The sequence below is a fragment of the Olea europaea genome, unplaced genomic scaffold (assembly GCF_002742605.1).
Source record: "Olea europaea var. sylvestris unplaced genomic scaffold, O_europaea_v1 scaffold374, whole genome shotgun sequence".
NCBI classification, from domain to species: domain Eukaryota; kingdom Viridiplantae; phylum Streptophyta; class Magnoliopsida; order Lamiales; family Oleaceae; genus Olea; species Olea europaea.
The window spans coordinates 341,379-357,701 of NW_019256747.1; the positions used below are offsets into that span (position 1 = coordinate 341,379).

The following is a 16,323-nucleotide window of genomic DNA, read 5'->3' on the forward strand; positions in this document are numbered from 1 at the left end:
TTTTTCAAATTTTTTTTCTTTAATTTGCTCGGGCCGAGCACTTTTGTCATGGGCCATTTTTGGCCCGTGACACGAGCCGGCCTCTTATTTTGAGGCTCGGCCCGAGCCTAGGCTCGATCCCTACGAGCCACGAGCCGGGCGGGCTAGGGTTTTTCCCTAGCCGAGCCACGAGCCGCCCGAGCCACCGAGCCTTTTTGACACCCCTAAAATAAGGTAACTAGCCTGTGGCCATGGTGGCCGTCCATGACCGGGGGTATCCGGGGTGGTGTGGCACGTGCTCGAGCAAGATTAGCCACTATAAATTCTGGTTGTGACTTTGGGAAATTCCTAGGAGTGTAAGCGGTCAGATTTTATCAATTTTTGATAAATTTTCAAATCAGACCATTTAAATTGGTTTGTGAAAAGCTCAAACCTAAACTAAACCATTTTGAACGGTTTGAAAAAAAAAAACTCAAACATAAACCTAATGGTTTGGTCCGATTTTGCCACATATTTTTTTTTGTCTGTCTACTTTTATGTCATAAATTTATTAAATTCAATATATATTTATATCTTACTAGTAATAAATCTAAAACAAACTAAGTTCCCGTTTGAACCAAAATTTTGGGACAAAAAAATAAAAATTTAGACCGTCATCCCACAAGTCCAGCCCCTTTTTTAACTTGCTATTTCATGTGGGGGACCCAGTCTCCTCTCCAACGGTCAATTTTCTCATTATGATTATATGAAAAATATGACTCAAACAGGGCTTAATATATCTATCATAAATTTAAATACCAACTAAATCAAAGTAAATCACAATAAACTAAAGCATAGTTTTTTCTTTTTTGTTCACATTTTTTAGGCTAATGATGATACAATAACATTACAATACAAGTCTACTAAACTAGATATAACGCCCAAAAAACATAATGGTATCCAACAAGATCTCATGATCATCATATCTGAAAAAAAGATACTGATTAGACAAAGAGAATAACGAACCACAATAATAAAGTAATTATTTATAATAGATAAACATAACAATTACACAAGTTTACATTTGTATGATGTTACGAAACACATTTATTTTAGATTCTTACTTTAGTTTGCTTCAAAAAATTATTGATCTGAAACTTTATTCGTAGCAAATATTATTATCGAAGGTCTAGGATCTCTTTGTCCCCGATTTGGTATAATGGACTTCAATTCAACTTTGAAGAGGCGTGAAAAATCTGGAAAAAAAAGTGTATTGTGCCGATGGCTCAAGACTATGTTGGGTGTCAGCCAGAGTTCATTTAAATTCTGAAGAGAAAAATAACTTTTGATAAATTATGTTAGTCTTGAGATTATTAGATATAAATTATGATTATTAGATAATATTAATATATCTGTATTAGAAAATTAGAAATTAACAAAAATACTCACAAATGAAAAAACTATTGAATTTTATATATTTGGATGAATTTTCAAAAAAATTCACTTTTTCATTTTTTTTTATGCATTTTTTCGCCGATTCGGTTTTTTTTTAAACCGCAATTAAAATTCTCGAACCTAAACTAAATCGTTTTGACCGATTTGGTTTGATTCATAACCATTTCGTTGACTGGGTCTACGTGGCACCAAAACGACGATTTCTAAAATGCGATTTTGATTCGATTTGACGATTTTTGCTTACAACCCTAAAAATTCCTATTTATCCATTGGCATAATTTCTCATTAGGCAACGGTGAGCTTTGTTAAAGAGGGGATACATAAATGGTCCTTATGGTTACGTGCTAAGGTTTGAATGATTAAGAGCTCGTTTGGCATGGTTTTTGAAAAGCCAAAAAGAGATTTTGAGGTTCAAAAGTTATTTTTGGACCTGTTTGGCAAATTTTGTTAAAGTACTTTTGGTAGTTAGAAGAATTTTTAGAGGAAGCTGATTCAATATAGCTTCTTCCAAAAACACTTCCGGAATAGAAAATGCTTTTAAATATTAGTTTTCAAACAAAAATTAAAATAGCTTCCTCCAAAATCTCTTCTACAAGAAACAAAAGTTATACCAAACGGGCCCTAAATATCGAGTTAGTTAGACATTTGTGATTCAATACTCTTTTAAGTGCCAGCTTTTGGGCCAATACATTCTCAATAACTAGCTCGTGTAACAATGTTGCCCCTAAATGATCAGGGTTACATGACATCCATGATTACATTGATTAACAGTATTTGGTATTAAGAACCTTTAAAAAATGTGCAATTAAATTAACTAGACAAACTTTTCTCAATTATGAGTTTTGCACGAATAAAACAGAGAAAACACTTGGCAGTAGATGAAATCCATTCTATACTTCTTGTTCTTTTCTAGCTCCGTTGGATCAATTAAGTATTTTTCTGATGATGCGGTGCTATTGCTTCATGCATAGTCATCCTTTCTGTGGGGATATATATTTTCCTCAGTCATTGGAGGAGCCTTGGTCGACAAATATGGAGGAAAACGTGTTATTGCGTGGGGTGCAGCTCTCTGGTCTCTGGCCACTCTCCTTACTCCATGGGCTGCAAATCACTCCACAGGCAGCCTATTGGCTGTCCGTGCTTTTTTTGGACTAGCCGAAGGTGTTGCTCTACCTTCGATGAACACCCTTTTATCAAGGTAATATTTCTTAACTGTTAACTTTACTTAGACTGGATTTCTGGCCATTCCATTGGTTTAAGAAGAAAAAGAGCTTTTTCTCTTTGATTTCCCATTATCCAAGTCCAACTCCATGGATCATTTGGAACTCCAATAACGGCAACTATATAAGAAACTTTTTGGTTAACTGAGCCACTGTTTGACAAAATTTTCTTGAAAAGAACGTGTTTCTGAATAGTAAATTTATGGAAAATGTGTGATTAAACTGTACGAAAAAGTTTTGGGTTTACGTGAAGAATATTTTATTGTGAGAATGTGTTGTTTAAAATGGGTACGAGAAGAAAAGAATTTTGAAAGAATGGTGCTGAGATAGATAGAAGGGTGAATTTGTGCTCAATGTTGAAAATGTATTAACAGTACGTCTACCTTATATTAGGTGGTTTCCAAGCCATGAAAGAGCTACTGCTGTTGGAATAGCTATGGGCGGATTCCATCTTGGAAATGTTGTGGGATTAATCTTAACTCCTCTCCTAATGTCATCAATTGGAATTTCTGGCCCTTTCATTCTCTTTTCATCTCTTGGATTTCTCTGGTTAACAACATGGTCATATCGAGTGACGGATGACCCAATAGAGAGCAATTCTGTAAGTAAATCAGAGTTGCGTTTAATCCAAGCTGGGAAATCTGACTCTCAAGTCATCAAGGGAAAGCTTCCACCTTTACGCCTTCTCTTATCAAAATTGCCCTCGTGGGCAATTATCTTCGCTAATATCACGAACAACTGGGTTAGGTTTCTTGCTCACTTTTGATTTTCAAATTCTCAAATTAAGTAAATTTTAGCTCTCTTGCTATTGATTATTGTTTTCTAATTGAACTATGAATACTAAGTGTGTTCTTAAATGCAGGGATACTTTGTTCTTCTATCATGGATGCCTGTTTATTTTAAAACTGTGAGTTGATTTGCCTATATATTCATTCCAATTCCCATCATTGTGGTTAGCACTTTCCATATACTGACTAATGAAAAGCAAGAAAAAGAACTTGCACGTTGAAAAATTTGAAGAAAATAAAATTTTATAACATTTATACTGCTCATTAAAATGTTCTCTCCTGATGTGTTAGGTATTCGATATAAAATTGAAGCAAGCAGCTTGGTTCAGTGCACTTCCATGGGGAACAATGGCAATCTCAGGCTACATTGCAGGGGCAACGTCTGATTACTTGATCAAATCAGGGTACTCCATAACGTCAGCAAGGAAAATTATGCAGGTATATTTTGTTTTGGGATCTCATTACACTTGTTGATGAATAAGAATTCCTAATCCTCGAGAATCAGGACAATCTAGTAAAACAAAACTCTCGTTCCTTTTAGACTGGTATCACATTATACTCGGCAAAGTTGTTAGTAGTAGTTACCATAGTGTAATGGAACAGAGAAATATTTTAGCACGAGACATCATCAAGAATATAATGCTCAATCACGCGAGACAGCATGACTAATTACAAGTTCAAAATGTACAATCAAATCTCAGAATGCAAAAAATCATAAATCTTGGATTCAAACCTTCTGACTTACCCTTTTTTCTGCAGTAATCCAAAAGAAGAGTAGATAAAGGAAATGATGGGCTGGATTTTTTTTTTTTCTGAAGTAGAAATCATCATGGCTGTAGTAAATATAAATTCATACTAACAAATATATATACCATTAGTCGATACAATCAGCATTCTAACATCTGCTTTGTTATATGACAGTCAATAGGTTTCATTGGCCCGGGGGTGGCACTGCTCTGTTTGAACTATGCTAGAACGCCAGTAGTTGCATCTATTTTCCTTACAGTTGCCCTGAGTTTGAGTTCTTTCAGCCAAGCTGGCTTTTTACTGAATATGCAAGTAAGTTTGTATGCCTAGTAATATTCCCTTATTCGGCAACAAATAGCAGAATGCGTGCCCATATTAATTTATGTGTTTTGATTATTGGATCAGGATATTGCACCACAGTATGCAGGTTTTCTTCATGGTATGTTCTGAAATCCACTCCAGAGACGTCGTCTTGTTTTTCTTGTAATTCTCTAATGATGTTTCTATCGGAAAACAGGGATTTCAAATTCTGCTGGGACATTGGCAGCAATAATCAGCACGATTGGGACAGGATTCTTCGTGCAGTGGCTAGGATCTTTTCAAGCATTCTTAACTCTCACATCATGTCTCTACTTCACCGCAACTGTTTTTTGGAATATCTATGCCACCGGAGAGAGAGTATTCTAGACAGCAATGAATCCATGAGTATTCAAATGTGTAATCTAACTTTAAAGAGTAATAGTTTTGCACCACATTTTGAAGAAGGGTAAATCCAACGTATCAAGAATAAAAGGATAAATAGGAGATAAGAGGGATATAAATCGTAGGGAAATCCGGCGGACGAGTTTGATCTTAATCGTGTACAGCTTAACACAATCGTATAATTGTTTGATCAGATAGATGAAATACTTGTTGACATCCTCTTTTCTTCTCTATTTTTTTTTTTTTTCCTCAGTCTGATTCTTCTTAAGCTCATTAGTAGTTGGCTACTATTACTAGGCTGTGTTTACCTTTGAGAAGTCGGCAAAAAAAAATATGAATAATTCTATATCGTGATCTTCACCGGCCTAAGAGAATTGAGGTCTTGATTCATTGTTCAATGAAGAATTCAATTTGTAGTATGGAATAGTTGTTTTTTTGTGATCATTGTGTTGATTTGGCTTTTTACGTCTAGTAAATCTATAAATAGTGGAGTCTACTTTTCTTTCACAAGTTGAAATATACTATATTAATTTTAATAAAACAGAAAGAGAATATGAAGTCTTGTTTGTTATACTCTGAAGCCATGTTCAATATTATGTATGAAATGTCTAAAGTAAAAATTCACCAACATCAATTTATAGTTGAAATTCTATCTTGATACGACAACACACGAGTTTTGTTGTCTTATACTCTGAAGCCATGTTCAATATTATGTATGAAATGTCTAAAGTAAAAATTCACCAACATCAATTTATAGTTGAAATTCTATCTTGATACGACAACACACGAGTTTTGTTGTCTTATACTTGTACTAACCTTTTCAAGATTTGCTTTTCCATACATGTTTTTACACTCCGTCTACAATGGGTAAAAACGGTCCACTTGACAGCTAATTTAATTAATGTAGAAAATTTGATAAAAATTGTGAACTCCATTAAACGTATGGTTAAAAATGAAACTAAGAGAAGATAAATTTTAAGAAATAGGGAGATAATTAAATAAATAATAACAATAATAATCAATCAGTCACCCATATATTGTCGCCAAAAGAATAGCACTATCTTCAAACAAATAAGTTACTCATCCCTCATGCCAAACACGCCCTAACGTCAGCCTCGTATTAATACTTAATTGCCAAATTGACAGGTCGTCTTCATCATTTCATTTTGTCCCAAAATTTACAAATAAACAACAAAATTTCCCGAATTGAAAAAGTCGACTCTCAGCAGTCAGCACAATGTTCTCAGATCAGAATTTCTTCAACTACAGCCTTCTATCTCTCTATCTAATTACACCACCTACAATAATCTCCCTCCTGTTTCTCACCGCTCCTTATGGCAAGCACCACCGCCCCGGCTGGGGCCCCACTATCCCGCCACCCTTGGCCTGGTTTCTCATGGAGAGCCCCACCATCTGGCTCACTTTTCTCATATTCCCTTATGGCAACAACTACCACAACTTCCGTGCCAAGATTCTCATGTCTCCGTTCCTTCTCCACTACTGTCATCGCACCATCATCTACCCGATCAGGCTCTTCTTCAGCACCCATCGCCGGAAACCCAATACAGAATCTCCCTCGGTACGGAAATCCGCCGCCGGTTTCCCGGTGAGCGTGGCCCTGATGGCGTTTGGCTTCAATCTATTGAATGGTTACTTGCAATCTAGATGGGTCTCTCAATATGCAGATCTTGAAGGCGACGAGTGGTTCTGGTGGCGATTTGCGGGCGGATTGGTGGTTTTCTTGAGCGGTATGTATGCAAATTTGTGGTCGGATAATATGTTAATGGGCCTGAAGAAAGAGGGAGGTGGGTACACGATACCTAAAGGAGGCCTTTTTGAGTTGGTGAGTTGTCCCAATTATTTTGGGGAGATTTTGGAGTGGTTGGGCTGGGCCTTAATGACTTGGTCTTGGGCCGGGTTTGGGTTTTTCATTTATACTTGTGCCAATTTGGTGCCCCGTGCTGGAGCAAATCATAAGTGGTACTTGGACAAGTTCGGGGAGGATTATCCCAAGAACAGAAAAGCTGTTATTCCATTTGTATTCTGAGATTGTGCAGTTGAGCTCTGCTCTACGAGAAAACTATAAGAATATATGACTATTTCCACATCACCAGTTCAAACTAATTACAATTTTTTGTTTTTTTGGTTGATGTAACCACCTAAAAAATAACAAGCATTTATCTACTAGAAAAATATTATTTTAGGATAGATTTCACAAACATTTGATGTGATTATACGTTAAAAACGATTATATTTGGTGCAAAATGGATTGTTGCAAATGTTGATGTTAGGACGAGAGATAAAAGCTAGAAAGCTGCTTGGTGTACAAGTCCGACATCTCACATGGAGGGATGGATGGGTTAATTTTTAACCATTTTTTATTCAGATTGGCCCATATGTTTGTGAGTTATCTAGTTGGGTTCACTCTGTACATGATGATTTTTTCTAAAAGCTAAGATCCTAAAGTTAATGATTCCCACGAAAAGTTGATGTGAGGATGAGAGAGTTGAAAGCTAATGAAAGAATCTTATTTGCTGAGCACGTGGTTAATACATAGTTAAATTTTTAAATAATGCTATATAACCGTCACTGGGGTTAAAAACTCAGTTTAAGTGACACTAGATGATAGATTGAATGAAAAGTCAAATTAAATGATTTATTTAATTTTATCTATCATTTAATGTCATATTAACGTCACCTGAATTGAAGTTGTAACCCAGTGAAGTTAAATAGCGTTATTCTAAATTTTTAATCTATTAATTTTTGGTTTTTAATTGATAATTATTAAAGCAAACCGGTAAAATCGTGACTGATTTATTGACTTTTGGCTTAACCGGCCAGATCACTGATTATTTTATCAATTTTTTACGAAACGATATATGATCAGACCAGGTTTTGGTCCGTTTCCTACTTTTCCCGTTTGAACCAACCTGGTGCAATCTGATTTTAATAACAAGGGAGACTGTCTCTGCTGACACAGTCGACCAACAATGTCAAATATATGATTTTGCCTTCGGGTAAATTACCCGTGCAAAATCATAAAAAAATAAATAATAAAAATTAAAAATTACTGTTTGATCAATGATTGTTTTTGATTGTCAATTTTGCTACATCTACATTAAGTTTGACAGTTTGGTTAACATTATTTGATGTGGCAGGCTTAATTGCCATTGATGTTAACAATAATCATTCAAATCAATAGCCAGATTTCTTACACATTGGGGATGCGAAACTCAATAAACAAAAACAATAGTTTTATTCAAACTGCATTGCCTCTTTACTCGTAGCTCTCATGCCTCCAAAGAAGCACAGCCACTCAAAATATTCCAGATTTTTAACAATAAACTCTTTAGTCATTCTTGGAACTCAATTAATTAATTTATACAAATATATGTTCCTTTATCTGCTGGGAAATAAAAAAGGCAATTTACGAAACTCCAAAGCAACATAAAATTAAAAACATAAAGCTAAACAATGTAAAGTTTAAAGGTTTAGTCCAGGAAGGAAAATGAAGCAGAAAAAATCATATCTTACAAGCCACCATCTATGTTTTTGCGAATTCAAAACCTCAGGGACTCCTGAAGATGCTGGTACTCAGTACTGGAGAAAAACTGCAGGTTGAAAAAAGCTCCATCCAGCATGCTGGGCAGTTTCAACTGATTTATCCATGGCCATCCTGTGAACAATGATTCGTCACCAAATCATACTCAACAAAGACAGAGAAACGATAAAATTTTTATGCGCTTACATTCAGACAAAGCTGCGGTTTGCTTCTGAATTGACTTTTACTGGCGATCCATCGTGCTTCAACTGGTCATCTAGATTTTGTTGAACCAAACTTCCATCTGATCCTACAGAAGATTTGGTGGCTTCAAGAATCTGGGACTGCAGCTTCTCATACTTCTCTTTCAGTTCAGGGGAACTTGCAGCCTCGACAACAGCCTGCTTGATTTCTGCCTCCAAAGCCTGAATCTTGCTTTTTGACTCTGCATCTGGTGTATTTCCAGCATTTGCCACTTCCATCTTCAGCAGATCAATTTTGTCTTTCAAATTTGATGAATTGATTACATCTTCTATAATCATATCAGTTTCTTCATAAAGCGTGTCTAGTTTTGCCTTCGCTTCTAGGGCTGAACGTGGATACACCTGCAATCCCATGGATTCAAGAATAGCTTTAAATTCTGACTCTAACTCTTCGCTCAACTGCACAAATTTTTCCTTTAGATCTTGGTTTAAATTAACTAGTTCAGACACCCCTGATTTTGCAATTTCACCTTTCACTGTCTCAATCTTTAGTTTTAGATCAGGCCGATCCATGACTTCTTTGAATCTCTTATCAATTTCCACTTTCAGTTTGTCTGTGTTGGTGCTCTTTTCTGACATATTCTGAGCATTGGATAATTCCTTCAACATATCAAGCTTATATTTCAGGCTGGAGTAATTAGGAGCAGATGGAAGATTCTTGTTAAATTCATCATTCAACAGTTCAATCTTTTCCTTCAATGCAGGTGTGAGCTGGTCTTTCAAATTTCTTGCTTTTGCAACTTCTTCTCGCAACATCACAATTTTGTCCTCCAAACCTACAGCTTTTACAGCTTCTTCATACTCGGAATCAATTTCTCTTTTCAACTTCTCTATCATCTCATTTAGACCCGGTTCTGGATGATCTGCAGACGCTTTTCCAGCTTTCTGAATCTGCTGTTTTAGCTTTTGAACTTCATCCCTCAACTCCACTTCTGAAGTCTTGGACAAAACTATGGTATCTTCTTTCTTTTTCATATTGACCTTCTTCTTTGGATCAATTGGAATTCCCTCTTGGAATCCACCAAGTTTACGGAACTTTTGAGCCCTATGTTTTAAAAGCTCTTCTGTGTCCATTTTTCCAAGTTCCTGCAGAAATCAGACGTGTTTTAAGCTTTTGATAAACACACACAATATTAGAGAAAAAGGTGTAGCTGCAACTCACATCCATTGATTCAACAATCGCAGTCTTTATCTGTTGTGAAGTCCAATATGAATCAGCATGTGCCCCGCCGAGAGGTTCCTAAAATGAGTCATAAATTCCAATTAATCATAAAAAGTTGTAAAAGTTTCGAGATGACATGAAACAAAATTTTCTACAGCAGAAGCAATGCAATAAGGTATAAAATGAAAAGAATATTCTTCTTGGATCACAAAGTCCTCATGAATCTCTAGTAACATACTTCTGATCTTAAACAAATGACATTTCACAGTCAAAACACATTTAAACATTTAGAAATGTTTTCAGCTTACAATTAGAGTAAGAAAGAATATTCAGGTATTGAGGTAGAGTTGTGGTAAACAAGATGCAATGAATAAAATGGGGAAAGAATATTACAGGGATGATGCCATCAGCAACTTCTAGCTTGCACAGTTCTTTAGCTGTTATCTTCAGCTTCTCAGCTGCCTGGAATGAGAGGGAAGTATATCAAGTCACAACAATTTTATCTCTTCTAGACAAAAAGTAATAGATCAGTCAAACCACCTTTGGAGAAGCTTTTGCACTCTTCCACAAGATTGCTGCACATGCCTCTGGACTGTGCCATGGAAATTGAATGTGAATAAGAAGTTAACAAGTAAACGAATGAAATTACATTATTTATTTTATTAAGGGAACAAAGATTTTTTCCAGAGTTTGAGAATATTATGATTGGGGAAGACTCATGCTATGTTTCGAATAATATTCAGCTAGAGAAGAGGTCTATCCCATTAATAATAAATCTTCATATTCAAAATAAAAAAGTGTATGCAGTTCTGCCTGTGAGATTATTTGTTAATTGCCTTAAATGGTAAATGAGTCAAATCATAATGATTTATCCAATTAAGTGTCAAGAGTTCACTAAGTTAATTTTTATTTGTTGGCCTCAATAGTTCTAGCTTATTCTACATTATGCGATAAAATATTTAGCTTACTACAATTCACCACCATACTGTCACTCGTTAATACCTTTTGGCTTGAGCATGTACATGTTTCCAAAACAAGGTAATGAATGGATGAGACAGAGAAGGTAACAACTACATGATCAGGAGGTTGGTACTGTGGATGCAATGAAGTGGATGGCTTTATCGCAAACATGCAATGAACTGTAAGAAATACGTATTATATATTTATTGTCAAGCTATTGCTATTTGCTTCTGATCAAAATGTGCACTCTAATAGACAATGACACTAACATACAATAGGATACCACTGAGCTCATTGGTCAAGGAGGATCAATGCTCGTGAAATCCCTGAAGGGGGACCACAGATAAACTTAATGTTGAGATGCCTAATGTTGAAATGGATGATAGAGTGACAATGCACTTGTATTAAAATTCATTCAGGAAACAATGAAATAGTGAACAGTATGAGTCTGTGTGCAGCATTTAACGAGTGCAAACAAGACTTCTCAATGAGGTAGTTGAAAGGATTTTTCTGTCAATAAAGGAATCGTCCACTATTGCAATTAAGGATTAAAGAAATTCATGAATATCATCCAAGAGGTATGTAGACCATCGGCATAACAAACAAGCCCCTTGAACAATGTAGGAGTAGAATAAAAATGCTGGTTGTCGGTGTAAAATCACCTGGCAACATAGAAGACTGCATTTTCAAGCATTAATAGTTTGTTTGCACAACCGATAGCCAGAGCTCCACCAGAGCCACCTTCTCCCATAACAATTGAGACAATTGGTACTTTCAGACCAAACATGGTCCTCAAGTTCTGAGCTATTGCTTCCCCCTACATACAGTAAAACAAATGATTAATTGCACAATGCAGTCACTCAGGAGAATTCCACAATTACCACACACATACTTGGCCAAGTTCCTCAGATTTAAGGTCAGCATATGCCCCTGGAGTGTCAATAAAAGTAATAATTGGAAATCCATGGTGATCTGCGTAGTACATCATGCGCAGTGCCTTCCGATAACTGTTGGATACAAAACATGCAATTTAGCACGGGATAAGTGCATTTCCTCACTTTAAAGCTTACTGCATTGTGGCAAAATGAAATTTTCCACAACATCAACAAATGCGTTAATGCACATGCAAAATGGTTATTCCTAAGCAACTAGGACCTAGTGGGTATTTTACAATATGTACACTTCATTTATTAGTTTTAAATATGACAAAAAATTTGTTTCCCAAATATATACCCATGGGGAGTAGGCATCCCAAAGTTACGCTGAATATTCTCCTTTGTATTCCGTCCCTTCTGATGGCCCATGAACATGTAACTCCTACCATTAATTGTACCAAGACCAGTGACCACAGCAGGATCATCGTATCCAGCCCTATCACCATGGAGCTCTACAAACTGGACAGTTGGAAATGAAAAGGTTTGTTATGATAATAGGAAGATCTTTCATCCTATCTTATGTAGTTTTCAACTAATAAAAAATTCTTGTTTACCTGAATAAAAATGACGACTATATGGAAATATAGAAGGTAATAACTAAAATTTTAAAGAACTATCATTGAAAATTGAATTTCAGACTAGAGAAGCTACCAAACCTTCTCAGTAATATTGAAGACATGATCAAGAAACGTTGGCCTATTAGGATGCCGAGCAATGTTCACACGCTGTATAGGAGTCAAATGCGTGTACAGATCTTTCAGGGCCTGCAATGAAACAAATTAAAATAAGCAAAGTCAAATATTCAGCCATGATAATATGAGAATTGAACTTAAAACTCGCATTTGTAAGTTCCAATATATGAAGATTATGTTCAGATAGAAGTCGGCACAAGGCACAGGCAGCGACTATTGTGCTTATGAAAGAAAAGTAAGATGGCAATGTAATTTAGAGGCACGTATGATTGGCTAAACCTGTTGATATTTGTTCTCTAGCGAGATAATTTGATCACTGAAGTCCAGCCCAGTTTCATTTGCCATTTTTTGTACCTGTAATTACACACACACACACACACACAAAAAAAGGAAAATCATATTTTCAGAACTAACAAGTTTCCATAAATAAACACATACTCAAATTTAAATGTTTCTTACATCAACAATTTTCTTCTGCAGATCCATAAGAGGCTTTTCAAAATCCAAGGTCACTGGCTTCGGCTTCTCTTTCAAAGGCTTGAAAGGTGAGAGATGACTGAGGACTCCACCCTTCACATTCAGATCAGGATCTTCCGGCCATGGATATTCGTGCTTTTTCAGTTTCCTAACCTTTGCAGAGATAGTAAAGTCTCTCCGTTTTACTCCTAGTTGGGTCCTTCCAAGTGCTTTTAGGGGTACACCACAAACAGAATTACTAGAACTCTTAAAAAGATCTGAAGCAGAGGGTTTGGAAGCCAAATTTCCAGTGAATGACACTGGAGATTGGGTCATTGAACCCATTTTCCACTTTTGCAAGCAGATTACTCAGCGTGAATCCTTTTTAAGGCAACAATAGGAAATGATTTAATGAGTAATTGAATTACCAAAAGAAAAAACAACGAGAGATAAGGAAGAACCATTAAAGGAAATTTAAGGTATAAGTTCAGATAATGAATTTTTATAGTAGCTGAGGCAAGCAGTAAGCATATATTACATATTGAAGATAGATATATCATTAAACACTAAAGAGAAATTATCAATCATCAGCTTCTTAATAAATATCTCAGCAATCAAGCCAAAATGATTAAATAAATAAACAGAGATACCACACATACAATGTAGCAAAGTTTGAGATTTGAGAAGATCAACATGATACATAAACCTCCGAAGTAGGGACAGAGAAGTGAAAAATAAAATGTCAGATTCTATCAAGGTTGCATTTAAACAGGAACAGCATAACAAAACAAGATTTGTGAAAACTCATAAAAGACATATCTTCTTTAACAAAATAAATTCACAACGAATTCAATACATTGCCAATCTTGTGGGATCATCTTGAACAATTTCCCAATTGAAGTCTAAAATTTAGCTTAACTACTGTATTTATAGATTTTTTGGCTAACTTAGATAGGATATTTCATAAGCAAAGCACATTCATATTCTCGTTTCTAATAATTTATAAGAATTTTCAGCTATTAAATCATAGCAATCAGCAGAATAGGACCAGCTGTCCGCATGCAGGAGATGTATGATTTTCACTCCGGAGACAAACAGATGAGTTAATGTAGTAATCAAATATATTCAGGATGAATGGAATTAGGAAAATAAAAAAATTAAGGAGTGAAACAACAACAGAAATTAATAGTCCATGAAACTCCAAGAAAACGGGAGAAAGAAATGGCTTGATTCTGCAAAAAACTTAGCTGGATTTTCCATTAAAAAGGATCATACTTTTGGTCAAAACAACATTCGTTAAAACAGTTTAGTCGAGGTAATGATAATAATAGGACTTTACCTAATTCAACCCAAGCAGTGCACACAGCTAATTAGAAAATGCTAATAGCATAAATACTCTAACACATAAATTCAGATTCCAATGAACAGAGCAAATGAATTCATGTGTCCAGCACCGTATTCCGATTATCAAATAATAACACACCTGCAAGCAGAGACAAATCAGAGAGATTCAAATCGGAATGGGCGATCTGGATTCGCAATTGAGGGAGGTGAAGTAGTGATGTGGCAGAGCAAATGTGCGTGGTGTGTGAGAGAGAGAAAGAAATTATGAAGGAAGAAGAGAGAGAAAGAGCATCGAGAAGATCGTCACAAAGAGTATAGTTTGTTCAAGCGCAATAGGGAAGAGAAATGCTTCTAATAATATTTTTCGATACTCTCTATGCTACAGATGAAGGAGAAACCTAACTCACTGTTTTAATGAGTTTGAGCCAGCCATCCTTTTCCGGCTTCACCGTTGAAACCAAAACGGGTCCGGACTTCTCAACCCTGAACCGGAACTGAGTGTCACGTGAGTATTTACATTTTCTGCGGCACGTGTCAATGCTCGATGGATTCTATGCTTGTCTTCCTAGGCTCCACGTTCACATTTCCGTGTCTAATTAATCAGTTCTTTCTTATTTTTCGGGAAAATATGAATTTTATATATTTTCAAGTCAATAACTTTTTATTCAATAGAATTAAATTTAATATACAAATAGATTTTTGAATTTGTAGAAGGTCTTCGAACAATTACCTTACAGGATAAAAATGGATTTCATTCTATTGTTTGTTATAAAGGAACCGATGAATAGAACGTCCAAAGTTCATGGCTTCTCAAAGAGTTGCAATTCTTTAAAAAAAATAATAATAATAAATAAATAAATAAAAATGGAGGAGTTGTTCTATGAAAAAAGAGTGCAAAGAGAAAGTGTATAACTATTAATACAAGAAACGCGACTTTTGTATCAAAAGTCCTATAAAATAAAAGACATATCTAAAGGATAGCAAACTATTTGAACCGCTTGTGGGCTCAGTTGAGACAAGTCATGGATCGAGATGAGCTTACTTTTTTCACAAGTCGGCTCGTTTGGGCTAGTGTACAGGCTCTTTCCCCCTCCCCCATATTTTTTTGCTTATTTTGAGTGTATTAAGAGTTAAGCCGACTTGACTTGATCCATTTCCATCCTAGACATAACATAATTCAACTTGTGAAATTGATTACAATTTCAACGTACCAACCTTTCTATTTTCCAGCAACTATTAAATCTTGGTGGAGACTGAAATGCATTTCTAATGAGATTAACAGTTTTAATTTTATTAAAAAAAGTAGTTCAAATTATTGATATGAGATTTATCCTTTAATAATTTCAAAATAATTACAATAAATAAATAATGAAGCATTAAATGCATATTAATTTGGATGTATTTAAGTCATTCTCGCCACACCCAAATAAAGTGGCATTCATTGCAATTCACTTTGTTAATGTGTCACCTCAACCACCTTCATTTATGAGAGATTGAAAAAAATACCTCGTCAACATCAACTTTCGAGATAATATAACTCTATATAGACTTACATTTCTTCTATTCAAGGGGATCAGCAAGGGCCTAACCTTTAGCCACATTGGTTTGGCCTCTGGAGATCGAAGCCTAACGCATTATGCTGGCTAAATCTGACACTTTGATCCACGTGCAATTTGATTGATGTGACATCTTTGCAAGGACGATTGAAAATCAAATGACCTATTTCTCATCTAGAACCCCGGGGCGATAGGTCTATGATGACTAGGATGTGAGGTTTTGACGCTTGATTTTTGAGCAGTTGAGATGATATTACATATCAAGCATCCAACAAATTTGAGCTTTGTAAAGATAATTGCAAATTGATATTTCTCACTGTAGAAAATCAAACTCTACTGGCAATTCCTTTTATTATGCGTTCGATCCATACCGATCTATTTGACCGTTTGTTGACTTGAACGCTTGAACTCGGTACACGTACAATCGCAGCCTCTTCTGCCTTTGTTTGGAGAAGTCTCGAACAACGTCTTTAATGTGGGTGTCCAAGTTGAGAAAATACGTATGAAGGGAAAAGGGGTGAAGATTTGTCGACGTGCTGAGTCC

The 16,323-nt window shown here is 35.7% G+C and overlaps 3 protein-coding genes across 4 annotated transcripts; 2 read left to right on the plus strand and 1 right to left on the minus strand.

Annotated features, from left to right (window-relative positions):
- The first annotated feature begins 1,930 nt into the window (after positions 1-1,930).
- LOC111386856 (probable anion transporter 3, chloroplastic) lies at positions 1,931-5,086 on the plus strand. Its single transcript, XM_023011339.1, has 7 exons — positions 1,931-2,611; positions 3,027-3,375; positions 3,496-3,540; positions 3,713-3,859; positions 4,343-4,480; positions 4,574-4,607; positions 4,686-5,086. The coding sequence occupies exons 1-7, from the start codon at positions 2,592-2,594 to the stop codon at positions 4,853-4,855; spliced, it is 903 nt and encodes a 300-aa protein (XP_022867107.1). The 5' UTR covers positions 1,931-2,591; the 3' UTR covers positions 4,856-5,086.
- A 929-nt stretch (positions 5,087-6,015) lies between these two features.
- LOC111386846 (steroid 5-alpha-reductase DET2) lies at positions 6,016-7,054 on the plus strand. The gene has a single exon (XM_023011328.1). The coding sequence runs from the start codon at positions 6,108-6,110 to the stop codon at positions 6,915-6,917; it is 810 nt and encodes a 269-aa protein (XP_022867096.1). The 5' UTR covers positions 6,016-6,107; the 3' UTR covers positions 6,918-7,054.
- A 1,172-nt stretch (positions 7,055-8,226) lies between these two features.
- On the minus strand, positions 8,227-14,624 carry LOC111386853 (acetyl-coenzyme A carboxylase carboxyl transferase subunit alpha, chloroplastic-like). 2 transcript variants are annotated; one of them, XM_023011337.1, is made up of 12 exons: positions 14,363-14,624; positions 12,883-13,260; positions 12,703-12,777; positions 12,388-12,495; positions 12,030-12,190; positions 11,689-11,803; positions 11,459-11,613; positions 10,377-10,428; positions 10,230-10,298; positions 9,837-9,914; positions 8,619-9,760; positions 8,227-8,546 (listed from the first exon to the last, which is right to left on the minus strand). In XM_023011337.1, the coding sequence occupies exons 2-11, from the start codon at positions 13,222-13,224 to the stop codon at positions 8,621-8,623; spliced, it is 2,295 nt and encodes a 764-aa protein (XP_022867105.1). In that variant the 5' UTR covers positions 13,225-13,260; positions 14,363-14,624; the 3' UTR covers positions 8,227-8,546; positions 8,619-8,620. The 2 variants fall into 2 exon arrangements, with proteins under 2 accessions (XP_022867105.1, XP_022867106.1); XM_023011338.1 differs by having other exon boundaries at positions 14,219-14,612.
- Positions 14,625-16,323: the final 1,699 nt, after the last annotated feature.